Here is a 24607-nt window from a genome sequence, read left to right as displayed (position 1 = left end):
TATGGTGAAGGAAGCAAATTTCAAACGGATTAAGAGCTTTACACAAAAGCTTTTCTATAGTGCTCACCAGCATAATTTCATTCAACAAACGGCATGCTGATCACTTGACATTTGCTTCTCTTGAAAGGCATATTCTTTATTGCAGTAATTGAAATGATGTCATAGCCTTGCTCATTATTAAGCATTTGTATTCTCTATTTTTTCAACAGTTGTTCCTGAATTTCTAAACTCATTAGCATTGGAGTAAAATAGTTTTAGTCATACTTTACCATATGCCTTTGGCAATTAAGCAGAATGGCTCAGCAACTTCAACTAAGGTTCTGCTTAAGCACCAAATAAATTAGGACTCATTACCATTTTCAAAGTTAAACCAGACTCAGCCGTTTTGGCGGTCACTGCATGGAAATTTACATTGTCTTAAATTTCTTGTCAAATTTATCTTGTTGCGCATTGTTAATTTGAGGGTTTCAAATCTTGAAAGCATATATAGATAACAATCGAAGTGTTAATATTAACCTTCAAGAGAACACGGATATTCTTAGCATACACAGAGTATCAGCTTTACTCATGTGGCCTCAATGTCCAAATCTGGAATTAGCAGAAGGTAATCTTCCTTCTCTAAGACTGCTCAGATTTTTCTCTTCTGAAGGGCAAGAAGATTCCCAGCTATAGTTACAAGTGCCTTCTTACCTCATTTACCACAATTTAGAGTTAGCTCTTCGTCAAGACAACAAAAAGGGTTATCTGATGATATTCAGTGGCTTATAATGATAAAATCTCTTCCGATAAAAAGAATCTCAATTTTAGGTTTTGTGTTTTTAAAAAAAAGCATGGGTGAATGTTTTTGAGGTTAATCAGGAGTTATAGAAGTGCTGAGATTACAGATCCTTTTCTTACAGTTAACATTTTTTTTTCAAGGAAATGCAAACTCAGTTCAAAAGGAACGCTGTATAAACTTGATGAATTTACTTGATGAGCAAAACACTTTCATTTTTAAGAAAACAGGCAGTCAAGGTCATAAAAAGTTCCCTGTGGAAAGCTTGGAAACTCAGCCATTTGGTCCTAAACTCTGCATGGAATGCCTTGTAGGCAAATGTCAGGTTTCAGGAAGGCAACGGGAGTACGTGTCAGAACTGGACTCTCTAAGGGATAGATGACTGCATCTTTAATTGAAGGTCATGCAATGCAAGCCTATATGCTACACTTGGCAAGCAGCTATAGTGAAAAAAAACCAGGAGATCATTTGTCTAATTTGGTTTATATAGCTGTATCCCTACTAGCTCCTTAAATTTCACGCTATCACAAAAAGACATGAGAGATTCTGGCAGGTGCATGTATAGCAATCCTACATGTACATCTCTATATATCTTGGCCCCCTGAGGCAGAAAGTTGGACTCCTCTTCCCCCCAAAACCCCTACCTTTTTTCTTTGATAATGTCATCAACTCTCTTCTTTTGATAATTAAACAACTTAAACAGCATGTTTCACTAAGTTTCAGTCTAGGCCACTCAACGAACCACAGGGTTTGCATTCTAGATAGAAATTAGTTGTGAAGACATGAAGCCGTACTAAATATCCCAAGGATACTTTGCTACATCATTTTACCTTCAATATTGTACAACATCTCTGTAAGAGAGACTATCTATCTTACTGAGGTACATTGTAACAACTTACGAGGGACTAAGAAGTGTATTAATTATTTTTTATTGCCTGTACCTTTGGTTCACCTAGTGAACCAAAGGCAGGGAAAGGTAAGCCTCAATTAAAGTCATCTAAATGCGTAAGTAAGTTTTGTACTTTGTCTCAATGGTTTAAATTCTAAATAAATCAGACTTGGCTTTAATTAATTCTGTTGATTACAAACAGGCACTCTTGTCACTGCTTTGGGATAAAATAGAGCTACATGGTAGGAAGTTAAGTTAAATTTAGTGAGATAATTCTGGTTAGTACCAGGGGATTACAGCCCAGGGCCTCTTCTGAGAGTCTGATTCTACCCGCAGGCCTGGAAAGTGATGATTACAAAGGCACTGAGGGCAGTGATGAACTAAGTAGCTGTGACAATAATCAAAACTTGATACTGAAGAGTGAGTCATGCTTGAAATGCCCTGAACTGTCAGGAGTCAGGAGCACATTCTCTTACTGATCATTTAATAAAAACACTGGAAAATGTTAACGTCGACCAAACAACAGGGGAAACAATTTCGCGTAGCTTCACTGTCCTAACACACTATATTAAAAACAAGAATATGCCATTACTCATTGTACAAACACAGTAAGTTTCTCTTTACTGGCTGTTATAATTTACTCCTGCCGAGCATGGTGATGAGCCAGTCCGAGGTCAGTGTGAGGTTCTGGGATTGAAGGCAACAATAGTTTTCATAGTGGCATCACACTTCACCCACCTGGCTATTCCTTTCTACAGTCCAGAGTAAAATAGCACAAGTGAAAAAACAAAACAACTTGGACAATCTCCATTGTAATAAATTTGAGAGAACTATTATGTTTGGTGTAGGAGAATAAAAACCAAAGGCAGCAGGGTAACCATTTTTTTAAAGAAGAGGTGCAAGGTTGTTCTTTTTAGGGTTCTAGTTAAAACCGTTCCACAAATCCATGGGGTACAGGTCAGGAAGTAGCAGGTTTCTGTGGTTCAAGTAAGTTTTATTTGCTAATATTCTCAATACTGGATACACTTTTTGCATATACAGGATGGCTGGTATATAGAATTTAATTCAAGTGAAAAAGTAAATGAAGGATATGTCCTGAAAAGGTATAAATTCAAGAAAGAGTCTATCCACTTTTGCTATTTCTTTCTGTTAAATGTCCCTTAAAAATGAAACCAATGAAATAAGGAGGCATTAAAGGACAGAATAAATAAATAGTTATATATTTCCTCTCTTTCTTGCATCTTTTCATCAATTAATACTTGCACTTCTGTTTCATCTCAGGTTTGTATTATAAATGTTTCAGTGCAGGACTGCATCTTTCTTCGCTTTTGAGATTGCATCTACACTTGAGATTATTTGGTTAAAAGGAAAAAAAACAGAACTAAAGTGGAAGTTAAATTTGACTTAATCAAGTTATCTCTAAGTCTTTTAAAATATAGATTCCCTTGAACCATTTATTTCATACACAGAATTTATTCAGTGCAATTTATATTTAATTTCTGATTAAAAACTTTCTATTTTTGTACACCAGTGGGATAATTGGATTCCAGAATTCACGGTAAAATTCTTTGCAATACAGAATTATATTCTAAAATTGATTTTGTATTTGTTATGCTGGCTTCTTCCTGACCAGTCTTTCTTACTGGACACCTAAAAAATCAATACATTTCCTGGTTTTGTTCCTAAGGTACATTATTTTCACTGTTTTCTAAGGCTATACAGGTAATATATTCATTTGACAGAATAAAGGTTCCTGTAATAGGTATGGCTAAAATAATGCCTTGATATTCATCAACACAAAAGGAGCCCAAAAACGTAACTGAGGTCTGACAGTGAAATATAACACTGAGCAGAGTCTTCTCAATGAGCTCATCTCTCCAAATATGTCAACTCTCAGCAGCCTGTAGTTCTACTATTTTATTTGTCACAGTTGCTGGAATTTGTTACATAAAATCATTCATAGGATAAACTGTAAGTACTCTCTGGTTTGATAATTTGACATGACTCTGTTGATCTTGTTTCATGCATTGTCTTCTTCGATTTGTCAGGCTGGAAAAATATGAGAAAAGCCCCAGACAGCTTAAGAGTTGACAAGTGAACCATGGCAATTTATGCTGTCTTTGTATGTGCATCTACTTCATGCACTTAATAGGAATATTTTTGGGAAAAAATGGTATTTTTTTTTTTTTAACCCTGTCAACCAAATGCACAGCTATGCCTTTGTAGTCAGAAGTCTGGTTTGTTTTTTGGGTTTTTTTTTCCCCCAGTGGATGATAGACAAAAAAGTTCACTACTTCTGTAGCAAATAAATGACCCTTCTGGTGACAAATGAAATAGCATCTTACTGTATAAATGTAGTTGTGTATCACAGAGAATATGCAAACAATAACTTTATCATAGACTATAATTTCAGATAAAACCAATAATAAACCCTAAGGAAATCGACCAAAACAGTCACAAAAACTCACTCAGGTGGAACTTCTCTTGCCAATTTTCAAACACTTTTACAATCACGCTTAGGCAAATCAAAAAGGAATAGTCATTGCTACGTCAAGCTTGGAGTTTCAAGCTGATACTTAAAGGAATCTATTAAGATGACAATAAGATATTTCCTTCATTAGTCTTAATTACTCTTAGGACATCAGATCAAAGAGGCCAAGCAATACTGTTAAATGCCCAACATTTAATTATGTATATTACTTATTTCTATTACTAAAAACTTCAGCTTTTGCAGTGTTAACTTAGTATCTCCAGTATAACATCACAATATGTGACTGTAATGCATGTTCATTCATCACAGAGAGGTACAGCACTGTAATCACAAAATCTGCTATATTAAATGCAGTTGAACTGTTTGACTCCCAGAAGAACTATACCAATTCACAATGGTATTATTTACAGCAGAATTTGATTAAGTTAATTTTGTAATTTAAACTAGTACAGAAAGCCAATGCAAATCCTAACTCCTGCGCATTAGGGATACATTCACACCTGAATGCTCATTTGGATTGTGTATTGGATAATTGCAATTGTGTATTGTAAACTCCTCTGAACTCCTTTAGTGTAATGCTATAAGCCAGTGGTTCTCAAACTGTATTAAGGGAGAAATGGTAGTTCAAAAGTCTATGGCAACTAGTCCGTAAATCCTAGAAAGGAGGAGTTAGGGCACTAGTCAAAAAAAGGAGATTTTGAAGCCTTACAGCTCTGTACTAGTACTTCCTGGCTTAGTATTTTCCCCAAATGGAGCACTATTGCACCGTTCACTCCCATATACATCATGGTTTCATCCAGTCTCTGGGGCCTGCAGCTAGTTCTGATCAGAAAATTGTTTTACTTGTGCTGCAACTTATGAGCTTTTACGTGAGAACAATAAATTAGAGGACTGAAGTGGCCTCGGGCATGGACTATTTTTCCTGGATTTGAAACAAGTTTATAGGAACATAAAGGAAGAAGAGGAAAACCTGCTGTTTATGTTTGCTTACAACACCACCGGGAATCTCCATTTCAGGGATTTTTATTTGAAAAGTACCTTTCATGTTCTGCAGAATTATCTCCTTGCTTTTCAGTGGGTAAGGGACTGAGGACTAAGAGCTCTTTAATGACTTACTGAGTTCTATTTGTTAAAAAACTGTTAAATTCGGATAGACAGATCTGATATGATTACTCTACTGCTCACTTCTCCAGGAACTCTTGTTTAAGAGGGGCAATGTCTAATAGGGGCATATGTCTGAAATTTTTAGTTGTCAAGATCTTTTGTTCGGTGTTAGCTTATTTGTAAGTGAAGATTGAAAGTAAATGAAAACTCTAAGAGATGCATTAATACTGGCCCACCATCTGATATGGCCACGATCTGTCAGGGAGACTAACGTGCCCAAAATTTAAGACACCTGAATGAACTTTAGGAATAAACAAGACGATTTAGGGAAAGCCTTGAGTAACTCACTTGGTTATATTCCATACTTAAAAATACAGAGGATAGGCATCCTAGAATTTGCTTATAATCAACAGAGATTTAATTCAGAATACTTCAATTTTCAAACAGTTTCTTTTTAAGAGAAATACTGTGTTAGAATCTTTCAAGTTTTACTTGGAAAATATTGGGAGTGACCCCTACAAAATCAATCATCATTCTGTTTCAGTGGGTAGCAAACATTTGTTATATATTTGAATGAATGCAAAAGATTTATGGCAGTTATTAAAATTGCAAAGTTAACCCAGTTACTCAAATCAAATGTGAAGAAATTATTCAGCCTAAAATAGCAACTTTTCAAATTTAATATTTGGAGTCCATGAGGAGATTGTAAATGCACTGCACTGCACTCTTCAATCACATGGAAGTTTTAAATAAAGTAGATATTGTAAAACAACTGAATGTTAAATTCAATTCTAATTTCCTCAGGAGTATTAAACCCATAAACAGGTTATGCATGGTATGGTAATAGACGAAGCACTTCTGGGAAATAAGGCCTTTAACAAGCTTGGAGTACCCCGTGACCATGGTAAGCAAAAGATGAGCTCATCAATTTCATTATTAATTCATTTCTAAGAACACAACTATGCTCATGTAAGACCTGACAAAACAGCAGAGGCATTAATTTTGCAAACCAAAGTCTGTCTGCACCGTGCAACACAGCAGGCAAAATTCAGCTGCAACAGAGTAACTCTATCTGCTACACACAAATCAATTACTACCCATTGGTATACAATTCTTTCAGCAGCAGTGCACTATTAAAGGCAGGTTAAAATATTCTGGAGTGGAAAAAATTATTAAACAGTGAATCTGAAGTAAGAAACTGTAAAAACGAAAGCTGGTGGTAAATGCAGTTGAAAAAAGGGTGATACTTTCCCCACATAGCGACTAAAGAAATGCTATGTTCTTCTCCATAGTAGAACTCCTTTACTTTTCAGCATGAAAGCTCTACCCCTCTGTCAGCACAGAAAATCCAGTAAATTTCGTGGTGACAGCAGGAGTGTGAGATACCATGCAGAGTATTTGCCCTATTTCCTCAGATTACATGGTTAGCAATTTGCTGGGAAGAGAAAGATTTTGTGAAATTACTGTTTTAAGTGCATTTTTCATCTATGAATCTTGCTTACTCATTTCAAATTTCACACAGGATATCTGGGAGAAGGAATTCCAGGAAGCAGGTAAAATGCTGCAGGGGATGTCCAGGGATTTTACAAAGGTAGCACAGTAATCTATCATTTGGGTTGGGGAGTGAATTAAATTACTCTCCCGGAGCAGCATTTCTGAAAGAAAAATACTGCAAAATACTTCAAAAGGAAGTTCACCCTTTGTCTTCTCTCATGGGAAGCAGACCCAAAAAGTCATGAAAAAGGTTCTCGTAAAATCCAAACATGGCAGTATGATACGAAAATACCTCCTGGCACCTTTCCAACTGTTACTCCCCACGAAAGCTGTAAACTGTCATAAAGACAGCTTCGTTGGCTCCCCAATGTAGAAAAATTAATGAATATTGTAAGAGCAGTTTATTGCATGTATGTCAAGACTTCCTGTTTTCCTTGAGTCAGAATATTTTATGGTCTAATAGAAAGATATGATCAATGGCACTTCATCAAATCATAGCTATCAGAGGAGCTAAAATCAAGGGAGAGACCATGCATAGTTAAAAATAGCAGAAAATACTCAGTTCGATTTTGGACCAGACAAATCTCAGCCACATCACATAACTGAACAACGCAACACAATTAATATTGGGAAAACTATTTTTCAGCAAATTTATATCCTAAAAATGACAGCTAGCCACAGCGAGATACTCCTGAGAACTGAACTTCCTCCTCCTCCTCCTCATCATCAGTGGATGATGAAGATCCAGTTCAGGATCAGCCTGAACTGTTTTGATACAGCCAGTCTTACATGTCAATACTGTATTTCTTGAAGGACCATGTAAGCCACAGAATATAAATGTTCAATTTAAAAATAATTTTTAGACATTAGCATTCCAAAGAAAAAAGTCCAGCTGTATCCTCAGGTAATTGTGCCTTTCTAAGTCTGCCAACAGAAAGAACTAACTAAATCTCAAAGTTTCAGCAGTCTACACCAGGAAAGATTTAAGAGTTCAAAGTATGGTAACACTGTCCCATGTGTCCTTGCTTTTTACCTCAGTTGGGAATAAACAAATTACTGAAGTAACAGGAGGAGGTAGAACACTTGACTCTGCCTTTGAGGATCAAAGGTACCTCCCCACCTTTATCTAACCTCTGCCTTCATCACTGAATCACAAAATAGAAGCACAGAGTAATTTAGGTTAGAAGAGATCTCAGGAGGTCGTCTGTTCCTACACCCCACCCACAGCAGGGCCAGCTTTTATGTTGGATCAGATTGTTCAGGGCCTTGTCCAGCCAAGTTTTGAATGCCCTCCCAGCACATCCAAGGACACTTAAAAAAACACAGCAATGCCAACAGCTGAACTTTGCTAGCCTCTGTTCCTTGTTGGGACAGTGATGCAATGAATAAAATGAATTACTACTGGGTTTGTTGTTGTTGTTGGGGTTTTTAGCGGGGGGTAAGAGTTGTTTTTTTGTTTTCTTGGGTTTTTTTCAGATTCTGGCATGAAAAATAAATGCATCTCATTTGTTCAATCCCATTCCTGTTAAAAAAATTACTCCAAATTGCTTTTCTGTGGGTTTAGGTCATGTCATGTTACTGTGGATTGTCAGTAGTCAACTTCAAAATATCCCATCATGTGGGTATACTCTTAAGTATGAGCTTTGGTACGTATGCACTGTTTTTATGTACCAGAAACATTTATCCCACGTTAATGTTTCTAGCCTTGATCAACAAAAAATTGGAAGTGCGATAAACTTTATGCCTATTAACAAACAAAAATTCTAATGAATATAGATGAGACCAACACAACTAACTTCCCTAACACACCTTTGCAGAATTGTGACATGCAGCATGACAGAAAATTTCAGCAAAGTGAGCCACACAATGTAATGTATGTACTAAAATTAATGGAGGACTAAGTGGGCTAAGTACTGAGAACACTATCAATCAGCATTACATCATGCTCCAAGAGCGTATTTCTATGTGAGATGAAATATTATTTTCAATTACTGGAGTACCATGATGAAGAATACATCATGATAAAGTGGAAACATAACTTACCTATTCATTTCTTCAAGGCAATCTGTTGCAAAGTAGAAGCTCTTTATTTTGGGGTGGCATGCTTTGAAGGCACTATAGAATAAGCACAAAGAATAAAAAAATACCTTTTCTTTCAAACAGTTTGTCTACAAATACACAAGACTGATCTGCTCTATGATTCTTCAGCATGTTACAAGTTTCCTAAGCGTTTTAAAACTTCAATCTGAATATCTTGCTGGATAAACTTATAGATGGATTCCTACAGATCTGATTACATCTACATTTGTGAACCTAACTGGTACTTCAAAAAGCCCTTGAATGATTTAGAAATGTAAATCCTTTCAATAACTAGTGATGTTATACATCCAAAAACTTTCTGGGTGAATTGGAAAATCTTATTGAGTATATTTAAGTACATATTGGTTGTATTCCAATGATCTCTAAAGGAATAAGAGTTTGAACCCTCCACCTCTTCTCGTCTATTTAGATGACTGTGGTTGGTGTCCTACTCAAAGAATACAGAAGGCTGCCAACTTATGTGTCATAACTGTCTCATATCTTTATTGTAATTTTGATTCTGAAGATATAAATGAATTTATCCAAAACTTTATTTTATGTTAATAAATGAGAAGGGAAGGAATATAAAGATGAATAACCATCCAGTAATTGCGTTCAACTGGAGACGACTTTAAAAATACAGTACTCTCAAATTCTCTTTACTTAGTCATAAGACTGTAAGATCTCTAGTATAAGCTTAAATAAATTAATGTTTCCTAAATTTAACACAATATTTTTTAACGCCTCAGTATAATTTTCATTCAATTTGAGCTTAAGAGAAGTATATGGAAAGTTCTAGCGAATATAAGTGGCACGTTTTCTTTGTTTGAAAGTAGATAACAATAAAGAAGTTTCTTAAATAGTCTTAACTCTTTAAGTAGTCACTGCTAATTCCAGCAATTGCTTTGTCAAGTTACTCTAAAACCAAACACATCCCGGGTACTTTTCATCTTAATTTACTAATCTCTTCTGTATTTTTTCTGCAATCACCGTGAGTCATTAATAGCTAATGTTTCTTCATCTGCCACCTAGCAAATAACAGAGTTGCCAATATTTAGACTTAAATCTTGTATTTATTGTTACATTATAGTTCATGGTCAGTTCGATGTATCTCACTGATTTTTTTATATTGCAAGGTGTGTTCTCACAGACAGCTCTTGATTCAAGAAGTCATAGTGGTGGGTTGAGGGTTTTTTTCCCTTTGGTGATTTTGGATTTATGCAAAGGTTAATTAATAGAGTGAAGTTCTTTGAAAAGTGCAAGTAAAATTAGGAATCAGTGGAATAATTCCAAAAGTGTATCACAACAGGTTTAACTTAATTTTAAAAGTCTGTACTGTTTTACTTGTGTAAATAGCACAATATTAATAGTATAGTATACTATATTCTTGGCTACACCGACCTGAAGTACTGAATGGTAGCATGACAAAAGGTAGCTGGAAGACTGACATTGCTCTGTGCACTGCTAATATTCTTTCTCCTTCCTCAAATGTCAATTCCTTCACCAGCCACTTGGCCAATGAAGGAATTCTATTCTGTACTACTGATTCCATGAGACAAGGCCTGATTCTCACTTTATACTGGCTAGATACGGACATCACTACATTGCATTGTAGTCTATTCAGACTACATGCATGAGGTAATAACCAAGCTCAAAATCTTACAGCATGGATGATTATAGTTCACATAAAAATGCTTTTTATTAATGCTTTTATATGGTGCAATCCCTAAGCTCTCCCTCCGTTGAGCAGTTATTTGAAAACTGCTAAGAAAAATAATCATATTTTTTACAATTTTTTTGTGTGAATATAATTAAAAGGAGTATTGCTGTCAAGGTAACCACAAACTCAGAGCATTAAAGACTATTATTTTGATTAGTTGGCAAATGTTAAAAAACCCCACGCTATCATTCATAACATTTACGTTAAAATACTGACAATTATATGGTAATTACCAGATGTAAGAATTAGATTAGGAATCATTATACATGACATTATGAAAAACCTGTGATGCAACATTTCTACTCTTAATAGCTTAAATGCAAATGAGTGTTTTATTAATTAAGATGATTTATTGCAGTTTTCAGAGACAAAAATGAAAGACGAAGAAGCTTCACTTGGGCACACTGATTTTCATAGAATCATAGAATGGTTTGGGCTGGAAGAGACCGTCAAGCTCTTCTAGTTCCACCCCCCCGCCCCGCCATGGGCAGGGACTCCTTCCACCAGACCAGGTTGCTCAAAGCCCCGTCCAGCCTGGCCTTGAACACCTCCAGGGTTGGGGCATCCACAGCTTCTCTGGGCAACCTGTTCCAGTGCCTCACCACCCTTATTTCCTTATATATATTATTAATACAAATGTGTACAGTAGCAGGCTTTCCTAACAAAAGTTCTACAGAAGAATAACAGCAGAGTTGTATTTATGTGCAGTTTCCTTTTTCACGAGATTAGAAGTATATGAAGCATACGTTTTTGCACAGAGGGTCATCATAAAACATCTTAATCCCATAAATGAGACTTGAGAGGTATTTAAGTATTGTTTTGGCATCTGGACATTGATAATGTCAACTGCAGATCCTCATCTCCCTAGCTACTTGTATTTTGCAAATGAAAATGGTGAGTACATGAGAAATCCCGAATAGGGAGGAAACTTTTCTGATGCCCACTAGATGGCATACACTTGTTAATTATATGTACTGAATTTTAAGATTTTAATGCAAGAGATTTTGATCATTATAGAAATATAGTTTTAAGTATACTCTGATCAAATTTATGATTCCTTTTACCCGATTAGTATAAGAATCTTTGACACTAAAATCATATTATCATCCTTAGTCTCCTACTTCTTAACGCGAATCTTTTTACTCCCCTTATGCCAGCTGACTATCAGCAACTCCAACTGCTCTAGCAAACCAGATGACATCTGTCTCTGAATAAGAAATGTGAAATAGTTTTGTACATGTCTTTATGCGCACACACATATATTAGAGTGGTATGTTACACATTGTTAATTACACAGGAATTAACAAGTACTATACCTCCTTACAGAAGTTCCTTACAGAACTTAATTTGTAATACTCAAAATAGAAAGTCATTACTAAACAAATACTCCTGTGTTGTTGTACTATTTAAGCATGATACGTTATTTTCATGGACGTATTTTTTGCTGCAATGTCAGCACTCTGCTGTCCATTGGTCTCAACTCTGTGCAACATCTCCACCTTCTAGTGTTCCATTTGCCCAAATGTCTTCCAGTTCTGAGATTTAAGTATTGGCTCAAATTGGAGAGGATTATGTGGTGGATCTAAAGATTCTAATCCTCTTGATTAATCCTGTTAGAATATCACATGATGGAGTTTCTGCTTGTAAATAGGATTATTTTACTAGACAGGAAATTTACATACATAAAAGCATTAAAATGCCAATATTCCGGTTTCAGAGTCAACCTTTTAAAAGTTAGAATATGTCAGAGTTAGTGTGATAAACAACTTAAATTTGGCTCCACTATGCTCTTGTAATGTAATACAATCTATGATTATGTATTTGAATATTACATTCTCACAGGAACCCTACCTCAATTAAGGTAGAGAGTGGACTTGTCAGAGAGGCGAGTCAGGATTACGCCACAGATAAGGCTACTTTCTGTAGCACTTCTGTCTCAGTTGTTACGGAATTTGTGAATATGTTGTAAAATGCAGAGAGCAAGAATTTTTTCAGGGATAAATCAGTTAAATGCTGCAGGTCTTCCTGCTTATGCAAGGAGTTCTCACATGCCAAGTCACAGCAAACAGACTTAAAAATTGGTTACTACATGAATGTTCCTTAATATCTTTTTGTCTGATATACTGGTAATTTACTGAAATGGAGAGCACTGACAGCTGCAATAACGTATTGTACTGTTATATATTTACATACTCTGAAGAAAACAGGTCTTTATTGTTATGAAATGGAGATCCCAGTTCTGTGGAAACTTTTGATTTAGAAGTTTTGCAGTTCTGTTTCTGGACTGCAAAATGTGACAATAAATCCATTTTCATCTCCCAGAAGTATCACAAAGATTATTATTGGAGAAGCATTTAGATACACTAGCATTAAGAACTGCAGAAAAGTCTCCAGGGAAATAATTCTAGATCTATAGACAAATATGAATAATGCAGGAGAACGATACCTATATTTTTTACCTTTGGCTTGTTTTGGAGGGCCCAAAAGTGGATGCAATAGTCTAGATGTGGTGTAATGAGTACCAAGTAAAAGGGAATAATCACTTCCTTCATCTATTGGCTGCACTCCAGTTAACACAGCCCAGGAAGCTGTCAGCCTTCTTTCCTGCTGGGGTTGGCTGGTGGCTCAAGTCTGGTTTGCTGTCTACCAAGACTGTCAAGTTCATTTCAGAAGATGTAATAAAAATTACTGAAACTGTAGCAACCTTTAAGATACAACTTCATGTCTACCTATACTACATCAACAACATTTATATAGAATTCTGACTGCACAGTGTCAATATGAAGTGTCAACAGTATGGCATATGCTCTCGTAAATTTAAGAATTAATTATTAATTATGCAATGAAAATTTTCACTAGGTGGAGATTGTTGAAAGTTCAGGCAAAGCACTAGTTAACAATGATTAATTATATACGTAGTTCCATTAATCTTTAGTCTTGTGGATCAGCTTCGTCATGGGGCATTATAAATACCAGTATCTTTGAAAATAACATGATATTCATGTCCTGGCACATCACACAAACTTAAATAAATAAGATTTCTAACACAGTATGATCATTTTTAAGCATGAAGATGCAGGTGTTGCCTAAAAGCAGTGGAAAGTTTTTCAGTGTCAGCGCAAGAAACCTCCTCTCGCAGGGACAAGGTCGTTCTACATCCAAATATAGCCTGGAGAGCTAAACCAGTCTGAGATAATGCCATGATTTGTATAACAATCAGGGTACGTTCATTAAATGCATTAGTGAGGCAAATCATCAAATTATACAGAATAATGCATTCAAGTACTATATATTCTTTTGAAAGCTTATAAAGCCTATTTCATTCAATGTATACTATGGACATCAGTAACACTCATTCTATAAAACAGCATTCTCCATCTGACAGAACAGTGGAAAAGACAAATCTATTACTTATTCTAGTAAGACTTCAAATTCTTTTGCTCAATAAGGTTTGAACATTTCACATTGATGGCTCTGAAAATAACAGAAATTTGAGGGGAAATCCAAGCTGGGTTCCAAAATGTTCTTAGTTTGCTTTTGAGAGAGCTGAGAGAAAACTAACACTGTGATTTTAGCTGGACTTCTTTATGCACTAAAATATTAAGTGCACTTTTCAGGCAATTTTAAGTTAAAAACAAATTAACCTCCCAAAAAGAAAAAAAAAACAGAAAGGACTAGGTTTCTTTCCCCTGTCCTTATTAACTCCCAGGGTAACTGCTTTACTAGTTTTTGCATGAATGTTAAAATGGAATCAATCATATAGAAGTGAGTAAGAACACAACCAGATTTATATTTTCAGATTTCAAGCTTGCAATGAATTTTAGCTTACATTCCAGCACCTACTAAATCCCACTATTAAATGAAAAAGACATCCTAAGGTGGAAAGAAGCTAGAACCGATCTTGCAAAATGTCTTTCACTAGCTCTCTGAAAAGGAGGCAAGAAAATCCTAACTGAAATGTTTCCCTCTGGTCTAGCAGAGAGAATAATGAAGTGTGAGTTAGAACTTTTCCAGAACATGCAAGAACCTTAATTTTATTTGTAAAAGGAATGCAGAGCAATCAAACCACAGGAAGTTGTCCCTAGGCTCACCAGAACCATTAGCTTTTCAGCGGAATCAGGTAATGGCAAACATGCTCAGTCCCGTCCTCGGTAAGACAGCATAGAGGAGGATGGGTAAGCGCTTTAGAAGTATGCTTGCAGAGGCTGTGGATTAGAGCTGGCTGTTACAGAGGCAGGGCCCTCCATTCCCATTTGCTGGATATACGGAAATGTAAGTGAGCCTAACACTAGATTTACTTTCTCTGCAGTTTTCAAACAAGCAGGTAAAGTAATGGCAAATGTAAGTGTAGTTTTTATGATGGGGGAAATATATAAATGATAGTGCATGAAGGAAGAAATCAAAGGGAAATTCAGCTCAGCAAACAAAGGGAATACTATTAATGTCTTCATTATACTTTTACCCCTGGACCTACCTCTTTTTGAAAGGATTCAAAGCCTGAAGGTACTCAGTTTTCAGTAGTGTGTAAAGTTTTAGTTAATCGGACTTTTTCCTGTGCATATACCCTACAGAAATTGTTCTCTAAGAAGTGTTCCAAGGAAACGTGTTCTAATGCTTAGAGCAAAGCTCTGGAAGCTATTTCTAGCTGTGCACAATGACCTGCTGTTTGATCTTGGTTAATTCACTGAAATTTGTTAAGTGTTTTATATTCTAACAAAAGGGTATTATTTTTCCTGTATTTTTGTTCAATATCATTATTAATATCTACTCATTCCTCAGAGGAATTTATAGTGCTCAGTTCATGTTTAATTTCTATAGTGATACCCTCAGCTGAAAGAAGTAATAGACGTATAAATGCACCGTCTTCTAATTGTCAGACAGACAGTAATAATACCTCCAGACAAGAACAAGCAATTGAAGAGGTCTGATTTTCTGATGAGCAGTCTCTATTGCAATTCGTATCTTCAGTATTTTTATTGTACGTGTGTTCATAGTTGTAGGACTTGTATTCCTCAGACCAAAACTGCATTTAGTCATTGGAAAAGCACAACAAAAATTCAGGATACTTAGTTATAACTTACGAAAGCTTTAGTAAGAGACTATCTTTAATGCTATTCTATGAAGCTCCTCGTGGCAGCAAGTTTTAAAAATCCAGATGCAGCATACAGAAGACACATGCAAATAATTCAGGAGATACCAGCAAAGTGCTAGTCTCAAAGCATTAGAATTGTTCTGTTAAACCTGCTGTTTGACAGCTACGGATTCCAAACCCAACACGCCTTGAAAACAATTTCCAATGAGTGTCTGTTATTAAATATGCCTTAAGGGTGGCAAAGCTTAGCATATGCTTTTTACTGGGAGCATAATGCAGTAGTAGCAATATGCACATAAGCAATAACACAATGTTCATTTTGCATATGGAAACTAAATATTTTAGCAGTTGAGAATAACAAAATATTGGGTAAGTAAGCTTCCTCCATAAAGGAGAAAAAGGAGATTATATTCACCATCTCTTGCTATGATATTTTTAATGGTATATTCTATGGTAACTGTTTCTTGCACACTTGATTCTTATCAAGATGACCATACTGAACCTAAGAAAGTTTTATCTCTTGACTAACGTTTTTGTTATTTTTTGCTTTACTTATTTAACTGAAGTTGTAATGGGCTATCTGGAAAGCTGACCAAAGAGTTATCCAATTCATTCTAAGACAGTTTATGGAATTTACATTAAGTTGTATCTTTTATAATAAAGAGAAACACTAAAGCTTACGTGGATTTATTATGTATTATTTACAGCAAGGTTTTCTGCCTACTTCCTTCTCAGGGCTTTGCAAATTTTCAGTACTATATATAGTATACTTCCAAGAGCGATCCCTTAATTTATAAACGTAATTGACACATTACTTACTGTTTTCTTCTGCATTCAATTGCTCTGTCTATCCTGAACTCAGGTAAACTAATGAATCCTTCTGCTTTTTCATCCTATCAAAAGAGAAGAGAAAGTGATGGTGAAGAAGAACATAGAGTTAAAGAGGAGAGAAGTGAGCATTAGCCATTTGGGTCTTACACTAAGAAAAAAACATCCAATCAACTGAAATACTGAACATATTTTCCCCATAATGTTTTTACTTAAAAAACGTATTTACTTCATCATACAATTTCAATAACGTTCATGAAGTAACTAAACTGACCGTTTCTTAAAGGAGCTGTAGTCATCCTAATTCCCCTTTGCTGAAGATGACAGAAAACCTTTCAGCACTAAATACAGCAACTAAAATAGCATTCAAGACATCGACAACTACAGAGAAGAATTCTCAGTTTCTTATCATATGGTCTACATTTTAAAACTGTTTTGTGGATGCCTCCCTTTTAAAGTCACGATTGTGCAGACCATCTGCCCTGCTAATAATAATTGAGGAGGTTCCTACAGTGAGCTCACCAGTGATTAAATGGAAAAGTAATAACTAGAAAGCATCTCGTCCCTTTTTTCTTCTTTTGAAGTAAATTACCAGGAAAAGCAAGGAGACATATTAACACCAGTCAGATTTTTGAAAAGTGTTAGGAAGTTTACTATGAATTATGGCTTGGCTGTAAACAACAGACTGAAAATCAGTGGGACACATAATGACTACCACCTTGCATGTAACAATGTCAAACGAACAAAACCTACGACGCAAAACCTGAAGGCCTTTATCATCCACAGCCTGAAACAATACTGTTTTGGGCTGACAAGAAAATACTACAACTGAGGACAATTATGCTAGTAAAATTGTTCTCTTGAAGGAAATGGAAAATATGTGCTAAAATATCAGTAATCAAAGCAGGCTGTACGCAGACAGGTTAGATCAGGCTCAGTGCATACAAATGGAAGAACAGCAGTCTAATGATTTTTGGCTTCTCCCCTCCATTATTTTTCCTACGTATATGCAGATTGCACAAGTGTAGGCCCAGTGGTTTTCAATAACATTTTGCCAAGAACAGCGTTTTACACATGAGAAACTGCAAACTCGAGACTGATTCAGCAAAAAGCAAGAGGAACATCTATAGAAGAATAACTTCCAGATAAAGAGATCTACAAATTCAGATTTTCACATCTGCTTCACATAATGCCTAACTAACATGAGTGGTTACACTGTATACATCTCCCCACACAACTGAAATTGAGAAGAGCTGTGTGTGAACACTGTGTTAGTCCAAATAAATAATGTCTGTGGAAAAATATTAACTACTGACATATACTGACATCATCAACTACTGACATTCTTTACAAGTGCCACAAACATCTGCTATTTTGTTAAGCTTGGACATGGACTTTGGAGACTTTAAAAAGTAATTTCAATTGAAATATTTCCAGCTAGAGCGACTCAGACCTGGCAATTGAAGTGGCAGTTCACTAACATATCCTACCATGTAGTAAAAATAGACTTTATTGAAAAGAATTATAAAACTTAAGGTTTAATTTTGGCTTTCTCCAAACATAGAGTACACTTACGTTCTGGTTTGTGTACCAGTACAAGGACGAATCCTTCAGAATAAACCAGTACTTTTTCCATTTCTGTGTGAAATAACCTTTGGCGTCTTTTTTCTTCCATAGCCAGCCTTCACAATCTCCGTGCCCCAAGTCTTTGCAGGAAATCCGTCTTCTGCTCCCACTCGTTAGAGAGCTCCCTGAGAACGTGACAACAGTGTGAGACATCTCACTGACTGAAAGAGTGAAAGAACTATTCTTCTCAATATAAACACACTACTAATTTTTAATGATGATTCAATTCAAAATCCTTCAAGCCTAATCCTCTCCAGCTTCAGGGAGAGGAGACTGAATGAACAATTTCCAAATTTGACAATGCACTGCAATTTTGCTTTCAGCATCAATACAAAATAAAAAGAACGTGATTTAAGTAATGGTTTATTTAATCTCTAGAGGGTTCATTCCTCTTAGGGCTGCATTTTTATCTGATTAAGATGGGCATCATCATTCCAAAGTAAAACTGTATTCATTTAGCCCTCAATCTGAAACTCAGAGTATGACATAATCTGTATACAGATGTAAACACTACTTCTGTCTACCTTCTGTTACTAGTTTTAGTAATAGAAGGCCTGTCAAATTCCGGGAATTTAACAACTCAATTTTTATAGTCAACTTACAGTCAATAACAAAGAAAGATCATCCACTTCCGTAAAAATGCACATGCTTGCTTTTCTTCTATCCTGAATTGAACTGAACAACAATATTTTAACTTTACTGCATGCTGTTTAAAGGCACAGCACCAGGAAAAGTGGTTTTGTTGTCATTGTTATTTCAATACATCCTAATTGAAAGGGTTAAAAAATTTAGTGTGCCTTGTAAATATCAATAAGAACAGGGTTTTTTTCTCCAATTATGGTATCATTTTTCCTGAAGAAGACTCTGTAGGAAATTTCCTTAAAATATTAGACATTTTTCTGTGAAAAATCAAGTTTATATTGCTACAAGAATTATATTTGTCCTACAGCTGTGAAACAGTGAAGAAATTTAGATAACATCAAAACATCACCCTTTGTTCTGCAACATTCCACAACCAAGTTCTTAACACTTTGCCCTTTTTAGAATAAGATACTGTGCTATGTCCTGGTCAGGTTTAGAAATTTTAAAAACTTAGAGTACAATAAAAGGAAAATTTTCATAGAAAGGAGACTAAACCAACAAACAGAATAAAAAGATCTCACTGGCTTTATATTTTCATATGAATTTATTATGCTGTAACGATTTTTCATATGTTCATTGTTTTAACAGTCTCAAATAGGCTATGAATAGATAAAGAAACAGAGCAGAAGGAAATGGCAAAAAGTACAGATACTACCTTTCTTCTACTCAAGTCAGAGGAAATTTTGTCACCGAGTCTAGCAATATTATAACACATTTATTTGGTATTTTAATTTGGTCTTTTACTTTGGTGTTTACTATCAAATTTAGAAATAATTTAATTAAGTTGAACTTTGGCATTTGATCCAGATAATTTATTATCAGAGAAGACGTCTCATTTTCTACTTTCAAAATGTTAACTCAAATACGTTACCTTTTGACCATTTTCTGCTTTTTACCCTGAGGGAAGCGTAATGGAATGACTGTAAGAAAAAAAAAAAATATGAAAAACCAATGCAAGTAACAGTAGTAACATGAAATAACTGGTATTCACTACCGTGTCCATGGCTATCTTAGGGCTAGTTATCATAGGATCTCATTTTTGTCATTTTTCTCTTACTACTGTTATAAAATCATAAAGAAAACAATACAGTGCTAAATCTGCAAATTAACATCCCTTTTTTTCCAGTTATGAATTACAATTGCAATCAAATCATTAAGGATTCTTTCCATGAATGGTTATGCAGTAGTTTGAAAACTAAGGATATAAACTCATATGAATGACCTAATAAAATGAATGATACTTGAAGTTTATTGTAAATATAAATGAGATAGTTATACAAATATTCATTCAAAAATAAATATCGCCCACAAACATTATATAGTTAATGTGTAAAGTCATGTGTTCAATGACATGTTGAAGTCACGTTCTTTAATTGTTTCCAACCATAGGAAACCTCTGAGAAGAAAAAAAGAAACTTTTGCGGCTGCATTAGCAAATGGTGACAGATTCTTAAGAAAAACCTAAAAGCATCTCATTATTTAAACTTTTTAAAAACAGGGATTCTACTCAAAAGATGGTAAGGATTTAATGTAATTGCTGTATGTAAATGCTAGGGGAAAAATTACAGGTCAACACAACGAAGTAGCTGCCTGATTGGTAACTGATGCTGCCATTAGCAGCAGAAAAACCAGCAGATATTCAGCACGTGATAAACCAGCAGATCCAGGCAAAGGGTAGCATAGAAAGGGCCATCTTTTTAATCTTCTTCATTTTTCCTTTGTGACAGGTAACACTCAGCTCAGTAGAGGGCCTAGAAGAAGGGCTCCTCAGTCACTGACGGGGGTATCTCCATGCTACCTTACCCAGTGGTATGACTATAGATAATTATCTCCTCCCAGAAATCATCTCACTGCTTACCCTACCTTACGGCAGCTCCTCACCATGCAGTCAAAAAGCAAACACATGCTACAAAAGTCCTTATTAACAACTGTGGTATAACGTATTAAATAAGCCTTTAAATGTCACAGTATTAAAATCTAAAATAACCAAGGATTATAATTAAAATTTAAAAAATTAAATTAATATTTAGGATAATGAAGGATCACAGCTTAAGCACTATAGAAAAGCAAATAGGACTCCAACTATTGGAGAGGGGAGAAGCAAAGTTTTATTTTTAAAAAAAAAGTGGAGGAGGGGGGAGTTGTTTCGCACATGCACAGACCTATCTGTAACCCCTCTGCAATTTAGCCAGTGGACAGTGTTGAACAGCATGAACATTTTCTAGTGACTTGCAGAAATCAGCAATGCTTGACTTCTGAGAGAGCCGGCTCAGAGGACACCAGCTTTCTGTGTTCTGTTTATCTCAGACTGTTCTCCCAGTCTGTCACAGTATATGAATGCTTCACAAAAATATTGTAATTCTGATGGGGCACAAGCTCTGGAAAGGTATATGCGTTGTATCACTGTAAAACAGTACATATTCTCCATTTACTTGATAGCTGCAAATTTATCTCTCTGTTTTGAGCACTAGAGAAGACAAAGATTAATGCTTACTCCTGTGCTATATAGGAAACATAGTAAAAAACAGTCAGAAAACGAAAAAACAAAAGTAAGTCTATGAGAATGTATTAAAGATGCACAGCAACATTGTTTTTTTTAATTGATGTCTTGTAAGCCACAGCAGCAGCACTCGTACAGTCAGTCATATTGTGTCAACTGGAGTTCTGTGGTGACTGTGGCTGAAACAATCTGTTCAGGGTTCCTCTTTCTGTATAAAAATGCATTAGGACAGAGCAGGCATCTGTTTCTGAAAAAGAGATCACCAAATTTGTCCACAATTTAGGCTAAAAAATATAATGATGAAATAAAACCCTATAATTAAATTACAGTTTTCATTTGTGATTAAATTTAAAGAAATGCAAAAACAATGGAAAAACCAGAGGATATATGCATTAGGATACTCACCAGAAACTGGTATGCATCATTCAATATAAAAGTTTTAAAAATAATGAAAATACAAACACAACAAATCAAGGAGAGCTGAAAATATTAGCTCTTCTAAAAACAAAAGTTAATTAGTCTTACTGTGCTTTGTTTAGGCACACATACAATGTATTCAAAGCAAGAAAACTAGAGAAAGTGAAAGGTTTGCAATACCTTGGGAATCAGTACTTAATTACCACTGCTAACTTACAAAATTCAAGCTTCATATTCTGAGAGATAAAGGAAACACTACATAATTAACTTTGTGGTAAACACTGTAGGAAAACAGAACTTGCAACTTCAAAATGACTCAGAGTTGCTATGGGAAACAGATAGATGATATGAGAACATACTGTGGTCGTCAGCATTTAAGTTCTCATCTCAAAACCACAACACAAAGTAGAATGTTAAAACAAAACACACACCCTCCCACCCCAACTCAACAAGAACACCACCATGGAAAAAAAAAGTGATAGAATTGAATCTGTGTTACATCAAGCTAAATTAATGAGACCTCAAAATAATCACAGTGTAGTAGTAGGAGTGCTGTCACAGAATCACCAAATGAAAAGTTATCCTATGTTTAAAAAACGCCCTGGAGACTAGAGATTCAGTTACCCGTCAGGGTGAAGGGAACCAAGCCTACTAATGCAAACCTGGTTGCATGTACCTCTGCTATTCTGAACCTTCGGAGTTCTTAAAGAAAATCATTAACAAGTTCCAAACACAGCCATCAGTGCATTCGCTAGCAAAGTACACAAATCATAGGCACATAATGCTGATTTCCTCAGATTATGGGCATGAGATTATTTGCAGTACCAGGAGCCCGGAGAACAGCCACAGGTCCGAGTGTTTTCCAGTGCAGGCAGCAGGCAAGGTAGGGGTGGGAAGACGGGGGTAGCATGTCAATAAACACAACTGCGTGTTTTCACAAACTGCAGAAAATTTAGTCATACACCTTCCGCTACTGTCACTGGTCTTTAGCCTCACTTTGTAAAGATGTGGGAGGCAGAACGACATCTGGCAACTTTCAAAAGTTATTTAGCACCTACTTAATGAAGAAAGTGCTAAGTTGAAATGAAGAAATAGGCATTCTATAAATGAAGTTTCTGTTGTTTGTCCTTTGCATGAAGTATTTGCAAAATACTAAATAATAAAATAACGTCTAGATATTTTCCATTGAAGACCTTCAAAACTGGTACCACAAAAATCTTTGAGAATCTTAATCCCATATCTTCCTATCATAGTACTCATACTATTTAAATATTTTAAGTTTTTAAAGTTTTCTTTACTTTCAGGGCAACCTTCCCGCCAGAGGTCCCTTCCGACCTAGACATTTTCTGTGATTCTCCTCCCAAAACGAGTATATACCTTAGAACACATATTAAGGTTCCTACTGAACTTAACTAACAGTACTGCATACACACTGACCTGCTGTGATTGCAGTAGCCAATTTTCTGAGTGTGGAAATTTGCCAGCTTTTTATTTTCAGATGTTTCATAATATAGACAGATTTCAAGGTTTGTGATATCTTAAGTATCTTTTAAAAGCATGACAATGAATTCAACTGTTGGGGATCTTTTTGTTTTTTACAGTACATTTACAAATCATTACCTTCCTCATGGATGTGCTTCCTTGACGGTCAACGGCAGAACTTGCATATCTAGGACAGAGAGGAAGAAAGATATCAAATAACTACAGAAAAAAAATAATCGGAATAAGTAGTGCATATACACACACACTCTATGCATTTCCAAATGTATACTTACAGATGTAATCATGTTTCAAAGGTATTTAAAATGTAGCACTTAAAAGGGCAGGCCCTTTGGGAATTTAACCACTGGTTTCAATGAAGGGTGCTAATGTTATTAAGAAACGCAAACCCATTCTTAATATTCTGTCTTAAGAACATGTAAATCGTCTGAGAATATCTAGTTCTGATTCAATCACTGGCCTAATACTCAACCCTGATCAGCTAAGATTCAAAAGCAACCCACACAATTCCTCCCTCCTAGGGACTAGAGTCTTAGGAGATGTAAATCATTGGTTCTTTGTTGCAGGGCTAACTCTTATTTGTGCATTTCTTTCAGCAGCAACAACATTTAACACAGGTATAGGTGACTCCTAGTGTCCAGACTAAAATGGGATAGAATAAGTATTTTTAAACAGGAAAAAGGTACACATACAAATAAATAATTTAGCAGTTTTAAGAGTAATTTGCATTTTAAAATGTAACAGCTTGCAGGTATGTATTAGAACCGATATTCTGACCTTTAGGAAAGACTCATACCTGTTCTATATTTTGCAAAGTTGGTTCCTTCCCACGTCATTACAGAATCAAATCAAGGACAACCCAAATTGCGTAGTATGTGTCTCCCTTTGAGTTACTTTTTGGGTATCTTAACTTCAGCAACATGTCAGCATGTGTATAAACACCCAGACATTAATAATTACGTAACTATCAGGCCAAATTTGACATGACTGTCAGAAATGTTTGCCAGGTACAGAGGAAGTCTAATATCTTCTTTTGTTCTGCTCTTTCCCCACCACCTCCTCTTTCATATTCTGGAAGCACTTAAAAACAGGAAATCCATAAAGACCACAGCTATTTAACAGTTAACTAGAAAATTTAGATCATTAGAAAAACAGTAATATTTTTGCAGTACTGATACGCTAACATATCTTCTTGGCTGGCAAACAAGGAATACAACAGTTGCTATTGGAGGGAAGCGTGGTGACCATTTTCTGTGGGCCCAGAAACAATCCTGATGTAGAAAACAGAAACTCTTAGCAACAAAATGAACACCAAGGAAACTTTCCCAAACTAACTTTGATATAGGCTCCAACCGCTGCTTCAGTTTAGTCGTTACACTTTTTAACATCAATCCCTGTATTAGAGATACTGGCATACTGCTCAATTTGCAGAAAGGCTACTGCAGAGTGC

At 35.6% G+C, this 24607-nt stretch overlaps 1 protein-coding gene across 1 annotated transcript in view; it reads right to left on the bottom strand.

Annotated features, from left to right (window-relative positions):
• LOC104252946 (connector enhancer of kinase suppressor of ras 2) overlaps positions 1 to 24607 on the bottom strand; it is a 209188-nt gene that overhangs the window by 6000 nt on the left and 178581 nt on the right. Inside the window, exons 16-20 of the mRNA XM_059824361.1 lie at positions 23278 to 23326; positions 19612 to 19660; positions 18048 to 18223; positions 16464 to 16537; positions 8797 to 8868 (exon numbers count right to left, since the gene is read on the bottom strand). Of these exons, the coding sequence (XP_059680344.1) occupies positions 8797 to 8868; positions 16464 to 16537; positions 18048 to 18223; positions 19612 to 19660; positions 23278 to 23326 (420 nt within the window). The remainder of the gene's footprint in view (positions 1 to 8796; positions 8869 to 16463; positions 16538 to 18047; positions 18224 to 19611; positions 19661 to 23277; positions 23327 to 24607) is intronic.

This window comes from Gavia stellata, chromosome 14 (genome assembly GCF_030936135.1).
Source record: "Gavia stellata isolate bGavSte3 chromosome 14, bGavSte3.hap2, whole genome shotgun sequence".
Taxonomy (NCBI): domain Eukaryota; kingdom Metazoa; phylum Chordata; class Aves; order Gaviiformes; family Gaviidae; genus Gavia; species Gavia stellata.
The sequence above is the reverse complement of the archived record's forward strand: the minus strand, read 5'-3'. Positions and strand labels throughout refer to the sequence as shown.